The sequence below is a fragment of the Pseudophryne corroboree genome, chromosome 7, assembly GCF_028390025.1.
Source record: "Pseudophryne corroboree isolate aPseCor3 chromosome 7, aPseCor3.hap2, whole genome shotgun sequence".
In the NCBI taxonomy this organism is placed as follows: domain Eukaryota; kingdom Metazoa; phylum Chordata; class Amphibia; order Anura; family Myobatrachidae; genus Pseudophryne; species Pseudophryne corroboree.
Window position 1 is genome coordinate 244,151,352 of NC_086450.1, and position 18,823 is coordinate 244,170,174.

Consider the following 18,823-nt stretch of genomic DNA (forward strand, 5'->3'; position numbering starts at 1 on the left):
GAACGTATCATGTGATTTTTCACATTGAACATTCTCTATTGATGAATATATGCATCCATGGACGTTTCAGAGTGGTACAGTACGCTTCTCAGCTGCAGCTCAACTTTCAGCTAAATGGGCATAACTGGGTGGTACTGGGACATTGGCAAGTATTCTAAGTTTAGAGAGGATGAGTTTCATGGAGGTGTAGGCAGAATTGCAGGTTAAGCTGTGTTGTGTGTATGATACTGTATAGGGTCGGTGCAAGAGTACACAAATAATAATGACAGCTACATACTGTAGATGCTACAGCTCTTTATATGGGCAAATATCCATATTAAGATGTATGCACCTAACTGCAGCCAACTTGTCTGCAACTCTGAATCGACCCTTGAGTTTGTTATTTGTATGAGGCCCACAATCACTGGGGGCATTTAGTGTGGCCAGATACCATCTGATTATAGCATTTAATTGTGCTGACACCTTGGATTCTGTCTAAAGGGCCCATTTATCAACGATTATATCTTGAATGTGATCTTAGCGGGATCTTACCGCCCAGGATCGCATTGCAATATGCGTGAATATATCACCCAGCACCCGGAGGGACAGGGGCTCCGACAGGAGCCCATTCCTGTGAAGTGCTCTGCAGACGGCCAGGGGTCTTGTGCATGCACAGTCACACGTGACCGTGATACACTGAGCGCAGGGACAAGGGCTCTGAAAGGAGCCCATTCCTGCAAAGTGCTCTGCAGGCAGCCAGGGGTCTTGTGCATGCGCGGTCACATGTGACCATGATGCACTGAGGCATTTCCGGCGGAGGGTTCGCAGAGAACCCAGCCAGAACTTCTTTATGCGAACCGTAGCCCATAGGCTAATCTTTTGATTGTGGGAATCTTTTGATTGTGGGAACAATATCGAGGATGCTTCGTATTTCCGATACTGATACATCAGGCAGCATCGCATCCCCCATAGAAACCAATGGGGGATGTGGCTGTGGCGGAAATGGAGGGACCTGCTGAGATCCCTCCTTTATACATTTAGGAGATCTCTAATATTTGCAACTAACCTCCAAAATCGGGTGTTTTAGGGACATATTATTTGATAAATAGGCCGTCTTTTCGCATGGGCTCAATGGGCAGTTGCCCAAGGGTCCCAGGAGTATATGGGCCTTAGACTGATAGCTGAGGGTCCCCTTTTTCCAGGGGTACCAGATTTTTAAAAATCAGCCGTGGGGAACAGGAGATATCCGACTTTAAAGCAGTGGTCCCCATCCAAGCCTATTAATTGCTCTTCCCAGCCAGATATCTCAGGTTCTGTCTGAAGCAGGGACTCTCCCCTTTTGGTGGACAATGAGAGCTTGTCTCTACTATGCCCAGAGCCAAGAATATCAGCCTTCCTGCAGCTGGTCCCTGCTCCAGCTCCACACGCCTGGTACTCCACACGTCTGGTATGCAGTTTTAAATTTTTGTCAGTGGATTGCTCTGGTTCCTGATCTCTGATCACCAAGTCCCAAGTAGCTCCTGAAAGGTGGGATGCTCTAGTTTTCTATCCAATTGAAAGCTAAGAAATCTTTTTCCAGGAACTGGATATATCTGCAGTCAAGCAAGCTGCTCTCCCACCGGAAAATGATGACTATTAAGCCCACTCCACTATCTACTCCTCCCCTGCACATTAAACACTCCCTAGTCCCTACCACCCTGAAATGTACCAGGGCCCCTTCATTCAGCCCAATGCCCCCTTCTACAGTTTAGTGTACTCCCTCCTGCCCCATCTCCCACCATCTGTCCAGTAAAGGAGTAATTAGCATAAATTACTGTTCCAGGTCCTACATGCTGAGCGGAAGATAGAACACCCCCTACCACCCGCAGGACATCAAACCTGCCGCTGATAGCACCCTCCACCCCTACCGCTGGAGGATGGGTAGGTTTTGCCCAGGTGCCTACACTGCTGTTCAGACGGCTCTGCCCTAACTCACTATCTCCCCATATATATAGCTACAATGATTATTCAAGCAGCACAAAAAGCCACACTAGAAAAAAAATCCAGCACTGTAAGTGTAATAGTGAATAAACAAAGCCTCATACCAAACACTTTTGGCCTCAAGCAAATGAGAACTGCATCCAAATTTGGCAGAACATGTCACAGACTGAATTTGTCTTGGGTGTCTTTGAAAATATGCAGCTTGCAAAATTAAGGTAATTTACACAACTGTATGAAACATAAAACAAAGATATAAATAAACTTAGTGCTCGGGAGACAATCTGACCAGTACTTGGAACATTGAATCCGGCTGGGAGCCATTTTTTTTATTTTCTTAAGTCAGTTTTATAACTATATGAAAACAAACTAATAGTTATGGTAGACTTACCGTTGATAACTCTATTTCTCCTACGTCCACAGTATCCACAGGATAAACATTGGGATATAAGGTAGCGACAGCGGATTGGCACCAATGATCAAAGCTTTCGGCCTCCCAGAATGCAACGGGCCAGTCCCCTATATCCCCGCCTCCTGGATCAGGTAATTCAGTTGTTTACCAAAGCTCAAGGCAGGAGCATCATAGAGAGCCCTAATCAGGCGAGAAGAACACACACTTTAAGAAGTAAGAGGTTAGAAGGTGAAAGGATCCTAAAATCAGGTGCGTCAGGGTGGGATCCCTGTGGATACTGAGGACTTAGGAGAAATAGAGTTATCAACGGTAAGTCTACCATAACTATTATTTCTCCTGCAGGGACCACAGGTTATCCACAGGAAAAACATTGAGATGTCCCAAAGCAAATTAGTGGTGGGGACACTCCTGATTGGACAGGAGAATCCTTTGCCCGAATTCAGTGTCATGAGAGGCAAAGGTATCAAAGGCATAATGTCTAATGAATGTGTTAATGGAAGACCATGTGGCTGCTTTACATATCTGTTCAGCTGAAGCACAACGTTGTGCTGCCCATGATGGACCTACCTTATGAGTAGAGTGAGCAAAGACATTAGCCGGAATAGGGAGATCAGCTTGAGAATATGCTTCTGAAATCGTCATCTGAAGCCACCTCGCCAGTGTCTGATTGTCAGCAGGCCATCCTCTCTTGTGAAATCCATAGAGAACAAAGAGAGTGTCTGTCTTTCTGATGGCACTAGTACGATCCACGTATATCCTTAAGGCACGGACTACGTCCAATGATGCATCTCCCGCAGAAAGGTCCGGCCCTTGGACGTCCGGGACAAACATTTCTTTGTTAAGGTAGAATTCAGACACCACCTTAGGAAGATAACCAGATTTGGTTCTAAGAACCGCTCTATCTGGAAGAAAACTCAGAAAAGGTGGGTGACATATTAATGCCCCTAAATCTGAAACTCTTCTAGCTGAAGCAATAGCCAGTAGAAAGAGAGCTTTAGCTGTCAACCAATTAAAATCCACTTGCTTTAGTGGTTCAAATGGAGCAACTTGAAGTGCCTTCAGGACTAAACTTAAATCCCAAGGCACTGCAGGAAGAACAAAGGGAGGTTGGATGTGAAGCATTCCCAAGAAGAAAGTGCGAACATCCTGTAGGTTAGCAATTTTCTTTTGGAACTACAGTATACAGTAAATGCTGACACCTGAGCTCTCAAGGAAGCCACCCGTAGACCTCTGTCCATTCCTGCCTGAAGGAATGCTAGGACTCTGGAAACTGTGAAAGACCTAGGGTCAAATTTACGGTCATTGCACCACTGAATATAGGCTTGCCATATTCAGTGATAAATGCGAGCTGAGGATGGTTTCCTTGCTCTGAGCATTGTTTGAATTACCTGTTGTGAGAATCTTCTTGCTCTCAGAATGGAAGTCTCAAGAGCCATGCCATCAAAGACAGTCGAGCCAGGTGCTTGTAATAGCAAGGACCCTGTGACAGTAGATCTGGACGTTGAGGGAGTAGAAATGGAGCATCCATCGACAGCCTCTGCAGATCTGTGTACCAATGTCTTCTGGACCAAGCCGGAGCTATTAGTATCATGGCGCCCTTTCGTTGTGTTACCTTTCGCATCACCCTGGGCAGCAGGGCGATCGGTGGAAACACATAGGCCAGACAAAATTCCTATCTCACTGACAGGGCACCACAAAGGTCACTCTGGGATCCTTTATTCTTGACCCATAAGCGGGAACTTTGTTGTTCTGATGGGACGCCATGAGATCTATCTCCGGTAACATCCACTTGTCTACCAGAGTCTGGAAGACCTCAGGGTGTAAAGCCCATTTGTTTGCATGAATGGCGTGTTGACTGAGAAAATCTGCTTCCAAGTTTAGGACTCCCGGAATTTTGGCTGCGAGTTCCTCCTTGATGATTGAGGTACACTACTGCTGTTGCATTGTCCGAGAAATTTTTAACTGGTTTCCCCTGAAGAATGTCCTTTGCCTGAATGAGTGCCATATAAATGGCCCGAAGTTCCAATATATTTATTGGCAAGCAACTTTCTTCCTTGGTCCACTGTTCTTGGAAGGAACTTCTTCCTGAAACTGCTCCCCAGCCCTGAAAACTGGCTTCTGTTGTCAGAATTTCCTAATCTGATATCCAAAAGAGTCTTCCTTTGTCCAGATGAGATGTCTGTAGCCACCAGGCTACTGACCTCCTTACTTCCAGAAGACCATAGTCTGTGTTTTTATTGTCTGATGAAAACCATTCCATTTGGAAAGGACTGCCATTACCATCATAATTTTGGTGAATACTCTGGGAGCTGTGGCCAGTCCAAATAGAAGGGCCTGAAACTGAAAATGTTGCTGGAGGATAGCAAATCTGAGATAGCGCTGATGGTACAGTGCTATAGGAACATGGAGGTAAGCATCATGGATATTCAGAGATACCATAAAATCCTCCAGCTCCATGGCCAAAACAATGGAACGTAAAGTTTCCATATGAAACTGAGGCACCCAAATGTACTTGTTCAGCACTTTGAGATTGAGTATAGGCCGGAATGACCCATTTGGATTCTGGAATAGAAACAGATTGTAATAAAAACCTTTTCCTCATTGCACAGGAAGAACTGGAATTATCACTCCGGACTGAAGCAACTTCTGAACTGCCTCTTGCAAAGCCCTGTCCTTCGTTTCCACTGAAGATGGGCTGGTACAAAAAAACCTTTGAGGAGGGTGTTTCTTGAAAGCAAACACATAACTGTGAGATACCGCTACCCAGGCATATGTGGTAGACTACTGCCAGATCTGTGCGAAATAAAGATGACGGCCTCCGACCCTGGGGTCCCCCAGGTGGAGGCCCGCACCATCAGGGTGGTGGCTTATCTTCTGACTTGGAAGCTGGCTATCTGGTAGCTTTTTAGTCTTACCAGACTTGTCAGATCGAAACTGTTTGCCATAACCCTTTCCTTTTGCTTTTCCTTGAGTCCGAAAGGGCCAAAAAACTGGAAATCTAGGCTTGAATTTGTGTGTGGAAGGAAACTTTATTTTCTTGGAGTCTGCTTCTGACTCCAAAATACGGTTTAATTCTTTACCAAAAAGAATATCTCCAGTTAAAGGCAAAGACTCCAGAACCTTCTTGGATTCTGAGTAAGCTTTCCATGTACATAGCCAAACTCCTCTGCAAGCTGCTACTGCTGATGCCTGAGAGGCAATTGTACCCATATTCAAGTCTGCATCTTCCATAAAATACCCGCCTGTTTGATATTTGCAATATGGGATTTTTGCTCTCTAGATGCCAATGAAAGCTCAACCTCCAATGCATCAGCCCAGGCAGCCACTGCTTTTGTCATCCAGGCTGAAGCCATGGCTGGTCTTATGATTGCCCCAGACAAGGAGAAAATGGTTTTTAGAACCGAATGACTTGCGTATCAACTTTTAAAACAGTCTCCAGCTGGAAGAGGATAATAGGAATTCCATTTCTTTGGAATTCTAAACTTCTTACTGGGTGTTACCCAAGCCTCTTGCATAATTTCCATCAGCTATTCTGACCCAAGAAATTCAGTCCTAACTGTTTTGGGACGTTTAAACACAGGTGCCTTAGATTTTAACAAAGGCTCTGCTGCTTCCTCTAAGGATAGAATGGCTTTCATAGCACTCATTATCTCAGGTGTGTCCACTGACCTGAGACCTTCATCCTCATCTCTGTATGCAGACCCGGAGTGCGATGAGTCCTCATCCTCCGACGAGTTCCCATCTGAAATGTGTAGACTGTGAAGATGTTGTTTCATGTCTATGTGATTTACTTTCCATCGGCCTTTCAGCCTGTTTTTGTTGAAAGGCTGCAGATTCCTGTACTGGATGTGATAAACCCCAGGTGGAATGTTGTATTTAAGGGTTAATAGGGTAATCTATCCTTGGTATAGGAGCAGACATTACCCGCTCAGCTATACTGGATAGTGTCTGTGCAAAAGTAGCCCATGGGGGTTCCATCTGAACGTGTGCCTTCCTTGGATTATTCAGGAAGCTTTGGTGAAAACTGAAACAGTTTGCACATAATCCATTTTGAACCAGATCCAGAGAGGTTAATCCAGTTTTGCAAGACAAACATGAAATAAGTGTTGGTGCTATTGTGGAGAGTGTATCCTCCTCAACCTTGTCTCTCTTAGACATGATAAACAAATCACACACCTGTACAGTGTTAACTACACAATTTGTGACTGAAATCACTTTAAAACTTGTTAATGTGATATACAATCCAATCCTACCCTGCTCTGCACCAGCATTGAGGATCAGAATACACAGAAACTGAAAGAAAATAGTAAAGTCAGCAATCATACTAGCAATCAGTCACAGGTTATACATTAGTATAATAAGCAATATGAGCACATATTCAACTACAGATACATTTCAAGTATGTAGGAGAACCATATTACTGCATTACCTTATATAGGACTTTAAACATATTCAGTCAGACAGCGAAAGAAACAGCTGCAATAGTTTACAGACTCATATGCATAAGGCACTTATCCAACTATTCGTACTCAATGGTAGAGACTTAGTGCTGTATCACCCAGCTCAGGAGAGTGGGATACAGGGAGACTTCACCCTGCTTCCAGGATCGAGCAAAACGTTAGTGAACGCTGAGTGGATCTAGATGCTATTAGTATACACAACTGCCCCGTGACCTACAGTGAACACAGACACCCAAGTGTACACCGACGCACCAGTCATACAGCTGCCTATGCTGCGAATGGGTCCTTTTAGATACACAGCATCTCAGACAGAAGCGGGAAATCAGTTCATGGCGGGAAACTATGAGAAAACTGGTCATGAACTGAGGAAAGGGGCGACCAGGGGAACGTCTTACTCTCCACTGCTGACGTCATCCCCACGGATCACGGCCTCTTACTACTCCTGGAGCCTATGATCCCTAAGGCCTAGCACTGGTGCACCCGAGGTGTCAGCCATGTCGGCGACTGTTCGGTAGTCTCCATCCCGAAACAGTGCGGATGTGTCTTGCGTTTCCCCTGCTAAGTGCAACCGATGCCTTACCTTCTCCCCGTTTTCCGGCCACAGCCTGGTAATGTCTGCTGGACTTGCTAGTACATCATACATAGACGCCCACCGAAACAGCACTGTACACGTGGGAAAGCATTGTCACGACCCGGCAGGGAGTTGTTGGACTAACTCTTTCTAAGGTACGTATAAGACGCTTTTTAGAAAGATCACTCAAAAAAAGAGTAAGACTATGATAATAAAATAATAAAAAGCTTATGGCTGCTAAAAACCAGCAGCCCACTGACCATGGTCCGGCTCCTGCCGCACCAAACAAAAAAACTGAAAAGCCTGAGCCAGGAGGCAGGGATATAGGGGACTAGCCCGTTGTATTCTGGGAGGCCGAAAGCTTTGACCGTTGGTGCCAATCTGCTTTCGCTACCTCAAATCCCAATGTTTATCCTGTGGATAACCTGTGTACCCTGCAGGAGAAATAGGTTTTATAAACAAATAGAGTGAGATGATTTTTGTCACTCCAGTAATGCTCACAATCAGGAGACAACAAATAAACAGTATAGTGTGTGTTCTTCCATAGCAGTCTAATTATGACCAAACTTATATTAACCAGACAAAATTTGTTTAGGATAATTTGACCAGTAGATGCTTTGTTATAATAGAAAATATAGAAGAGTCTTCACTGCATCTCAGTTGTAATGGAGAAGCTGATTGGATGGTACTTTTTCTCTCACAATTTTATCTCTCTCCGAGCTTTGATATAAAAACCATCAGGGCTCTGTTTATCATCATTTGCAGCCAGCACCAGAAAATAAAGATTCTTTATCGCCACAATTAGATGCAATAAGGCATCTTTATTCTCCCAGATGTACCATTGGCAAGTCGCTGGGACGACAGCACATGTGCAAGCTGGAGCTACTGGAGGGACACCACCTATTTCTATTTCGCCTCCGGGCGCCTGGTATGACTTGCGTCCCTGCAGAGTATTAATATATGGAAATCAGGACAGTCTATAATGATCCATCTAAATCATAGGGACCAAAAAATAATATTTATGCACTTCCTGTTGTTACACTGGCCTGCATGTGGGGTTAGATTACTGAAATAAATGATGAAAAGGTGCTATAAATAGCTAAAAATGCTAATCTGATCCTGTCTATGGCTTTGTGGTAACTCACCTTGCATAATATTACAGTTAGGGTCATAGAGAGATTGTCCCGGTAAAGTTGGGGGCGTGGCCTAATCACTGAGGTTTGACACCACCACCTTTTAAAAAAATAGGATGGGGGGATGCATGACCAGTGCGATCGCTACCCCCCCCCCCCCCACCTACAAACAGAGGAGACTGTCCAATGGCAGCAGTCTCCCTACGGCATACATCAGCGTATGCTGGACTAGGGAGAGAGGCTGCAGCTGCTGTCTGTCTGACAGGTAAGAGATGAAGGTGAGGGAAGAGCGCGGAACCGGGCTCCTGCCAGGCCCCTCCGACGGCCCAAGGTAATTAGTACCCACTCCACCCTCATCCCCTCCTTGGCACCACTGGTTACAGTGACCACCAGGGCTTCCTTTTGGGATTCAGAAGATATTCAAAAGAAGCTTATCAGCAGCTGCAGAGCTAAAGCTTTTTATAATTTCATCTGTTTAGTTACTACTGGGGGGAAATGGAATGTACAGAGGGATTGTGGAATCCTTCTGGTGTGGTATTAATGGTACAGATAAATTCTCTGTTTCACATGTACAGGGTTTACATGCATGACGAGAGGAATAGCAGGAGTTCATCTCAGTATGTGAGAGTTACTAGAGTGGGTTCAGTATGATTTACAGACGGTCGGGATGCTGGTCGTCAGTATACCGACAACGGCATCCCGGGCCGTTAGTATGCCGGCACCGGGGCTAGCGCAAAGAGGCCCCTTGCAGGCTCAGTGGCTCGCTGCACTAGCCACAGGTTCTACTCCCACTCTATGGGGGAGATTCAATTGTTTGAAAAGTCAGTTGGGTGTCTGTTTTTCCTATCTAATAGACAGGAAAAAACAGACACCCAACCTACTTTTCAAACAATTGAATTCCACCCTATGGGTGTTGTGGACACCCACAAGTGGGAATAGCCCCTGTTAGCTGCGATTCCAGCTGTCGGAATTGTCAACAGTCGGAATTCCAGCATTGGTATCCTGACCGCCGGGATCCCGACTGCTGGCAAACTAACTGCATCCCACTACAGTAACTGCAGATAGGTCCAGACTAAGGGGTAGATGTATGATCCACTGATCCCACTGCTCCGCATGTATTACTGTGCCAATGTGTGGCAAGTGACATCATCGGTGTCATTATTGGTGCTGCTATCTGTAAAATAGCACACTAATATGCTGGGCTACGTAAGATCAGTCAGTGGCACTGACCGTTACGACACCTGACGGTATCGATTTCAACAGCTGCAGGAGTTGTTGCCCTATTAACAGCCACTGTAGTGGTTGCGGCGGCTGCCAGCACAGGGGTGCGTACGGGAGATCTTGCAATAGTAGCAAGATCTTCCACATGCCCAGTGAGCACGCCGGGGTGAAACACAGTGCATCGGCACTAGGCTGATGTGCTGTGGGGGTCTGACAAGCATCGTCGGAAGGGGGAGTTTTCATTCCCACTCTACGGCAGCCGAGATTTTAAAACATCTTGGTGCTACTGCTTCGCCTCGGTACAGAGGCAAGCAGGAAGAGCAATAGCGGCACGATATGTGCTGCTGTAGTACATTTATCCTTAAATACTGGTCATCCTCACACAGTGTCCCCCAAACCTCCCCCTGCCTGTGTAGACACTGCAGCCTGCGGGTGGGACAGAGGGACAGTCTGAAGAGTGGACCACTGGGGGTATGTCTAAGGTTGGTTAATACTGCAGATCGACCCCTGCTGAGCCGACCTGGCTGCTCTCTCCTGAAGAGAGCAGCCAGGATGTCGGCAACTATGAATTATGGACAGGAAAGTCTGCAGTGTGTAGGAAAATAGTCATAACTCCCCCCTTCCATAATCAAAACTATATTTCTGTCAATCTCAAATATCTTCTGATAAATTTCAGAAACTTTTACACAGAAATCTGTGAATTGTATTAGCAGCTTTTTTTATATACAGTATGGCATGATATTGCATCTTATGTATGAATTATTTCAGCATATATAATTTGTACGCAACATAGATTAAATGACCCTTATTTATGGCCACTTCTTTATTACTTATATATTCTTCTCACACTCACCAAATACAGTCAGGTTAATCTGAGCTTGCTTGGAGCCGTATTTGTTTTCCACAACCAGAGTGTAGCAGCCGCAGTGCTCCTGCCGTGCCGATGAGATTGTCAGTGTGCTGGTGTCCTCTGTGTTCTCCACTTTGATGAATTCACTCACTTTGATCTGTCAGTAGGAAAAGCACAGAATGAGGACAGATGCCCTCTGACTTCACCCTATCTGCTCCACTACGGGAGACCTGGTGCACATCAAAGCAGTCAAGTTATAAGAGACTGCAGGCACAGTAAAGTGACCCTATTTTCTGGGTACTGTTGACAATCCTTACTTTCTGTAAATGCTTCAGACCAACATCAAGGACAGAAATGACAGGTCTAAAAGTGGGTACAGTTACCGTATATAACTGACTGCTTGGAGCTAGTGAAAAATGGGGGGCAGACATTGGCAGCTGCTAGGCTCTGCAGGCAATTTCAATTGCTTGAATAAAACTAACTAGTGGCGCATTTTCATGTTACCTGTACTCAGGGGTGTATTTAGGGGTCCGGGCACCCCTGGCAAAGTAAGGGACTGGCGCCCCCCGTATTTGAAATAGGGAAGGTGCATGTGCAAAAAAAGGACATGATGTTGTGTGAAAGGGGCATGACCATACAACAGTACCCCCAATTCAAATTATGCTACACAGTAGTAACCCTTATACACATCCTGCCCACACAGTAGCAGTTCCCTTTACACATTATGCCCACACAGTAATTCTTATAACACTGAGAAGACATCAGCAGTGCCTGGTCTGGCTGAGGAGGCAATGCCACCCATGGCCAGGTAGTATAATCAAATAGTAAGGCAAAGAAGTGCAGCGCAGCGCACTACCTAACTCTTCTAATCAAATGTACATAGCTGTAGTCCCCCCTCAGCACATAGCCATAGCCCCCACCAGAACACAGCACCTAGTTATTTCCCCCCTCCTAGCACAGTCATAGTCCCCATCCCCCTACCAGCACATAGCCATAGTCCCCTCCCAAAAATAGCCATAGCCCCCACCTCCCCAAGCACATAGTCATAGTCCCCCCAGCACATAGTCGTAGTCTCCACCTCTCCCAACACAGTCATACATTAGTCCCCACCCCCCTCCCTTCACATAACAATAGTTCACTCCCAGCATAGACAGCCATAGTCCCCCTCCCTGCACATAGCCCCTCACCTCCCCAAGCAAATAGCCATAGTCCCCATCCCACTCCCAGCACATAGCTGTAGTCTGCCCTTAGCACATAGCAGTAGTCTTCCGCACTCCCAGCACATACATAGCCTCCCCACAAAGCACATAGACCTTGTTCCACCCTAGCACATAGCCCTATTCCCCACCCCACAACATCCCAGCAGATAGCCGTAGTGTCTGGCAATACCTGCTGTGCTGAGCTGCCTGTGATGGCGGGCGGAGGATTGCTCTGAAGGCAGGAGCTGGCCCCAGTGTCCGGCACCGCACCAAACTACGTGAAGAAACCGAAAAAAACTACAGCTTCCAGCAGCCCTTGCCGCTGGGAGCTCCTGACAGCAAGGGTTGCCGGGAGTTGTAGTTTATTTTCAGTTTCTTCCCTGTAGTGCATTGCGGTGCTGGACACTGGCACCAGCTTCTGCCTGCTGAGCAATACTCCGCCCTCCATCCCAGGCAGCTTTGCACACCAGGTATTGCCAGACACTACGGCTTAAGGGATTCCACCCATTGGCCGAGGGTGGCACCATCAGGCGGCGCCCCCTGCTCGGCTGGCGCCCCTGGCGAATGCCATCCTGGCCAATGGGTAGATACACCCCTGCCTGTACTTAACATATATATTATTCATACTATTGTAATCTCTGATCTTCATAAAAAGAAGAGGAGAAAAGGATTTCTGTCAAAACGAACAATGGGGGTGATTCAGACCTGATCGCTTGGCTGCTAAATTTGTTGTGCTGTGCTCCGATAGTCGCTGCCCAAGGGGAGTGTATATTCGCCGTGCAAGTGTGCGATCGCATGTGTACACCGAGCTGCAACAAAAAACCCTCAGTCAGTGGACAACTGCAAATCCATTTGCAGCTCACTCACCATTGAATGATTTTTCCACTGTGTGCAGTCTGTGCGCAGCCCAGGACTTACTCCTACAGTGCGATGAGAACAGACTGATCGGGACTGGAGGTGACGCCATATACCCTCCCAGAAAACGCTTGTGAACGCCTGCGTTTTCCCTGACACTCCCAGAAAACGGTCAGTTGCCACCCACAAACGGCCTCTTCCTGTCAATCACCTTGCAAATGGCTGTGCGATTGAAATTTTTTCGCACCAGCCTGCCGCTGTCCGGGGATGCCTGTTGTTGTTTGCTGATGCGTGTGCGAATTGCGGTGCATACGTATGAGCAGTCTATTGCTGACTGCCCACTGTGCGAACACACACAGCAGAGATTAGGTCTGAATCACCCCCAATGTTTTATCATGTGAATTTTATGTGAAAAAAAAGGTTTAATAAATATTTGAAATTGGAACATTCTGTATTTGTATAAATATACTCTAAGGAGCTGTATTTTTTCATATACTGTACATTTTGTGACTAATAGGCACAGGTCCGATAAAATCTTTACCAGTGAGGCGCTCACTCACTATTGTTGTTTGCGTTCTAGTTCTTCCTAACAGGGAACTATGGGGTCTATTTACTAAGCACTGGATGGAGATAAAGTCAACGGAGATAAAGTACCAGCCAATCAGCTCCTAACTGCCATGTCACAGGCTGGGTTTGAAAAATGACAGAATCCTATTAGCTGGGACTTTATCTCCATCCAAGGCTTAGAAAATAGACCTCTAAGTGAGAAGAGCAGCCTGTAATTACTTACATATTCAAATCTATGTAGCTCAGAAGAAGAGTATTGTTTTTCCTAACATATATATGTATGCAATGGAGAATAGCGCACACGGTACTGGGACTAACTGCAGTGCTCACCCGATACTTCCCTAGCGGACAGATAAGCTCAATTGATTTTTAATTCTTGTACGTGTGTTACCTGAATTTGCGGCTGGAATATTTTACTAAACTGTATTTTAATTAAAGAAATGTGCTCACAATGTTTTTATGGGACTAGCTTAGAGGCAATTGTATTCATGTACGGTTTTTATGGTAGACACTACAGTTGTTTTTGTTTTTAAAACATCGACTGGCCATTACTGAAACCTGGATTACTCCCTATGACACCGCTTCTCCTGCTTCTCTCTCTGTTGAGGGCCTCACATTCTCACACACACCCCGACCTGGGGGTCGTCATGGGGGTGGTGTTGGGATCCTTTTACCCTCAAGCTACACATACCAACTTATACCTCCAGAACCATCTCTTACATTCTCTACATTAGAGGTCCATGCAATACGCCTCTACCAACCTACTAATCTTCAAGTTGCTGTCATTTACCGTCCACCTGGCATTTCCTCCAAATTCCTTGGAAACTTTGCTTCCTGGTTACCTCACTTCCTCTCTTCTGACATTCCCTCCATTATCCTAGGTGATTTCAACATCCCTATCGATAACCCCACAAAACCACCTGCCTCTAAACTCCTTAACCTCACCTCTTCACTTGGTCTCTTCCAGTGGACCACCTCACCCTCCCATGTGAACGGGAGCTCACTGGATCTGGTTTTCACTCACCGCTGTGATATTTCTGATTTCTCCAATTCCCCTTTTCCCCTCTCTGACCACCACTTGCTCTGATTCAACTTATCTATCTCTGCTCCCCCATCTCTCCCTCCTAAGGCTACCATCACTAAGCGTAACATTGAGGCTATTGACACCTCATCCCTATCCTCCCTGTTTGACTCACTTCTCTCTCCTCTTCTCTCTCTCACATGCCCTGAACAAGCCACATCTCTATACAATGCATCTCTTACTTCAGCCCTTGACTCTGTTTCTCCGCCAACCACTATTCACCCTCGCAGATCAACACCTCAACCCTGGCACACCAAATGCACCAGATATCTACAAAAATGCTCACGTACTGCGACAGTGGAGGAAATCACGCTCTCAAGCAGACTTCCTCCATTTCAAATTCATGCTCTCATCCTTCAGTGCTGCCCTTTCCCTCGCTAAACAATCATACTTCAAAATCCTCATCTCTACCCACTCTTCCAACCCCCGGCGCCTCTTTGCCACTGTTAACTCCCTCCTCTGCCCACCACCACCTCCTCTCCCTTCCTCATTGTCTGCTCTTGACTTTGCCACTTATTTCACATCCAAGATTGACTCCATACGTCAGGACATCACATCCCACCAGTCCAGCAACCAGCCACCACCCATCCTTTGCCACCCCTCCCCATCCCTCTTACCAACTCTGACATCTTTCTCCCATGTATCTGGCGAGGAAGTCATGGCCCTCATACACTCCTCCCCCCCCCCACAACCTCCCCACTCGACCCTATCCCCTCCCACCTCCTCCGCTACCTCTCTCCTTCTGCCTGTTCCCATCTTGCCCACCTTCTCAATCTCTCCCTCTCATCAGGCACTGTCCCCTCTGCCTTCAAGCATGCTCTTGTCTCCCCTATTCTTAAAAAACTTACCCTTGATCCTAACACTCTCTCCAACTATCGACCCATCTCTCTCCTCCCCTTTGCCTCCAAACTTCTTGAGCATATTGTCTATAATCGCCTCACTGCCTTTCTTTCCTCTCACTCACTGCTTGACCCATTCCAGTCTGGTTTCCGCTCTCTCCACTCCACTGAAACTGCCCTCACAAAAGTCTGCAATGACCTCCATGCCGCCAAATCTAAGGGCCACTACTCTCTGCTTATTCTTCTTGACCTCTCTGCTGCTTTTGACACTGTGGACCACCCTCTCCTTCTGCAAATCCTTCACTCTCTTGGTCTACGCGATACTGCCCTCTCCTGGCTGTCCTCCTACCTCTCTGATCGTTCCTTCTCTGTCTCCTCTCATGATGCTACCTCGGCCCCACTACCACTAACTGTTGGTGTCCCCCAAGGTTCTGTTCTTGGTCCTCTCCTTTTCTCTCTCTATACGTCCTCTTTAGGTGAACGCATTAGTTCTTTTAATTTCCAGTATCACCTCTATGCTGATGACACTCAAATCTACCTCTCCTCCCCTGATCTCTCCACGGCTCTCCTCACTTGTGCCTCTAACTGTCTTTCTGCTATCTCTTCCTGGATGTCCCAGCGCTTTCTTAAACTCAACATGTCTAAGACTGAGCTGATCATCTTCCCACCCTCCCGCACAACCTCACCTCCCACAAGCTCATTATCCATTGATGTCACGACTGTCTCCTCTAGCCCCCAAGTACGCTGTCTTGGTGTAATCCTTGACTCCTCCCTCTCCTTCAAACCACACATTCAGCACCTCTCACAAACCTGTCATTTTCTTCTCAAAAACATTTCCAGGATCAGACCTTTTCTCACCCAGGATGCCACTAAGATCATTATTCACTCACTGATTATTTCCAGACTGGACTACTGTAATCTCCTCCTAACTGGCCTCCCTGACAATTACCTCTCTCCACTCCAATCTATCCTCAATGCTGCTGCCCGGCTTATCTTCCTCACCAAACGCACTACGTCCACCTCCCCTCTCCTACAAGCCCTTCACTGGCTTCCCTTCCCTTTCAGAATCCAATTCAAACTTCTCACTCTCACTTACAAAGCACTCACCCACTCCTCTCCCATTTACATCTCTGACCTTATCTCCCTTTACTCTCCCACCCGTCCTCTTCGCTCTGCTAATGCACGCCGGCTCTCCTGTCTTCTGATTACTTCCTCCCACTCCTATCTCCAAGATTTTTCACATGCTGCACCCTTCCTCTGGAATTCTTTACCTCTCCCCCTCAGACTCTCCACCTCTCTACAAAACTTCAAACGGGCTCTTAAGACCCATTTCTTTACCAAACCCAGCCAAATCTCATCCTAACCCTCTGTTCCACGCTCTCTATGTACCCAGTCTGTGTCACCCCTGTCTGTCTACCCCTCCCCTTAGAATGTAAGCTCTCACGAGTAGGGCCCTCTTCCCTCATGTGCTTATCCTTTTCTTACTTTAATAATCCTCAACTGCCCAAATCGCGCAGTTTTTTGGCCACCTGGAACTTATCTCTGTCATTTACTGGTGTAGTTATGCTTAGTTACCCTGTACTTGTCCTAAATTGTCTTCAACTTTAAGTCACTGTTTTCCTGTTTTGAATATGTGCATATGTACTCTGTAATTGGGCGCTGCGGAACCCTTGTGGCGCCATATAAATAAAGGATAATAATAATAATAATAATATACCTATACCTGTGGATCATTTGACCGAAGATCAGCTGAGTAAGATAAGTCATTGGTCTATTTATATTGCACATTTCACAAGGTGAATTAACTCACCACATCCAGAAATTTGCACTTTATTGGTTTATATATATATATATATATATATATATATAACAGTGCTGGCTTTTAAAAATGTTGTCAAATTTATTATTGACAAATTAAACTTTAAAATTTCAATTTTGAAATGGTGGCGGCACTAAAGAATGTGCAGGACAACCAAAAACACCCACACAGAACCAATCATTGGCGTTTAACTCTCCATTCCCCTCCTGTTCAGATGGTGTAACCATTTACCGTCCAAGAAAATTGGTTCACTACATACCCCTCTGCAAGAAGAGTGCACCCACTAAGCCTAAAACATAACAAACAAATTACTGTTCTATACACACACACAGGGTCGGACTGGCCCACAGGGGTACCAGGGAAACCACCGGTAGGCCCCACTGCCTGAGTGCCCACTCCTTCCTCTAAGGATCAGGTTCCAGACTGTGCACTTGTATTATACATGGTAGATATGTTGCATTACACTGCACTAGACTATTGTGTATTTCAAGCCTCTGTGGAGGCTGGCCACACATCCTTTCCCCGGTGGGCCCTTCATGCCCTAGTCCGACACTGCACACACACTAATAAACAATACACAAAAACTGGAAATTCTACCTCACACTACTGTTAAAGTTGGGAAGGCAGAGCTCCAGCTACAATGCTTCACTGATGCCTGCAGGAGGGGGTGCAGATGGCCTGTCTGATCTCTGCCGCCAACAGTGATCGGATACACTGTGGGCAAGTCCACAGGTACAGTGGGGCTGGGAGGTACAACTGACCGGCTTCCAGCTGCTGCCCAGTGGGCGTTTCAGACTGGCCGCATCAGATGCAACCTTGTCAGGGAAAGCCCAGCATGGTGTGGTCGCATCTGATGCGACTACGACAGGCAAGTGGTTAACTACAAAAACTACTCCCCACTTAACTACTATTGGCTGTTAAAAATAAGCTGACTGCCTTAAAAAAGAAACTACTAGCACATTATTAAAGGGGCAACACTCAAACCCCTCATGGTGTAATGTCCCTCATGCTTATTGTCAGCCTTCGGTGGAACTTATCAGCCCAATATACTACATGCACTGTGTATCCAAAATACAAAATTATTATTATGTAAAAAAATGAAATATGTGTTTGCTGTGTTCAGCCTCATGAATTTTGAAGAGAGTTTATTTTACACCTTGTTTCATACACTTGTAATGCTGAATGTTGTCACAGAGATAGGAGAGTGAACAGTAGTGGTTAGCATTAATGCCTCATTGCACAGAGTTCATGAGTTCAATTCCTAGTCATGGACAAGTGCAGAGTTTGTATGTTCTCCTCGTGCTTGTAAGGGTTTCCTATGGGTGCTCCAGTTTCACCCACACTCAGGTAGGTAAATTGGCTACTGAAAAAAATCCTATGATTCTAGTGTGTGACTGTGTGTATGTGTGTCCATGTGCTAGGGAATATAGGGAGGACCTGATTCTAAGTTCGTAATAAAGCAAAAAAGGAAAGGTTCACAGAAAGGGTAGTAGATAAGTGGAATAGCCTCCCATCAGAGGTGGTAGAGGCTAAGACAGTAGAGCAATTTAAACATGCTTGGGATAAGCATTTGAATATCCTTACAAAGAACTAAGGTTCAAAATGGGTTGAGATTACATAAAGGATAAAAAAAGGGGCAGACTAGATGGGCCAAGTGGTTCTTATCTGTCTTTTAATTCTATGTTTCTATAAGAGAGAGCAAGAAAAAATGAATCAGGCCCATAGATTGTAAACTCAACTGGGGCAGGGACTGATAAGAATTAATGAAATATTCTCTGTAAAGTGCTGTGCAGTGTGTGTGCGATGAGAGTAACGTAATAAATAATAAATACATTAGTGGTGTAGAATGAAGGACAAGGA

At 45.9% G+C, this 18,823-nt stretch overlaps 1 protein-coding gene across 5 annotated transcripts in view; it reads right to left on the bottom strand.

The window, feature by feature from the left end:
• Nucleotides 1-18,823, bottom strand: part of MYLK (myosin light chain kinase) — a 1,073,187-nt gene that overhangs the window by 171,752 nt on the left and 882,612 nt on the right. For all 5 annotated transcript variants that reach the window (XM_063934067.1, XM_063934064.1, XM_063934063.1 and 2 more), the window contains one exon: nt 10,607-10,760. In XM_063934067.1, the coding sequence (XP_063790137.1) occupies nt 10,607-10,760 (154 nt within the window). The remainder of the gene's footprint in view (nt 1-10,606; nt 10,761-18,823) is intronic.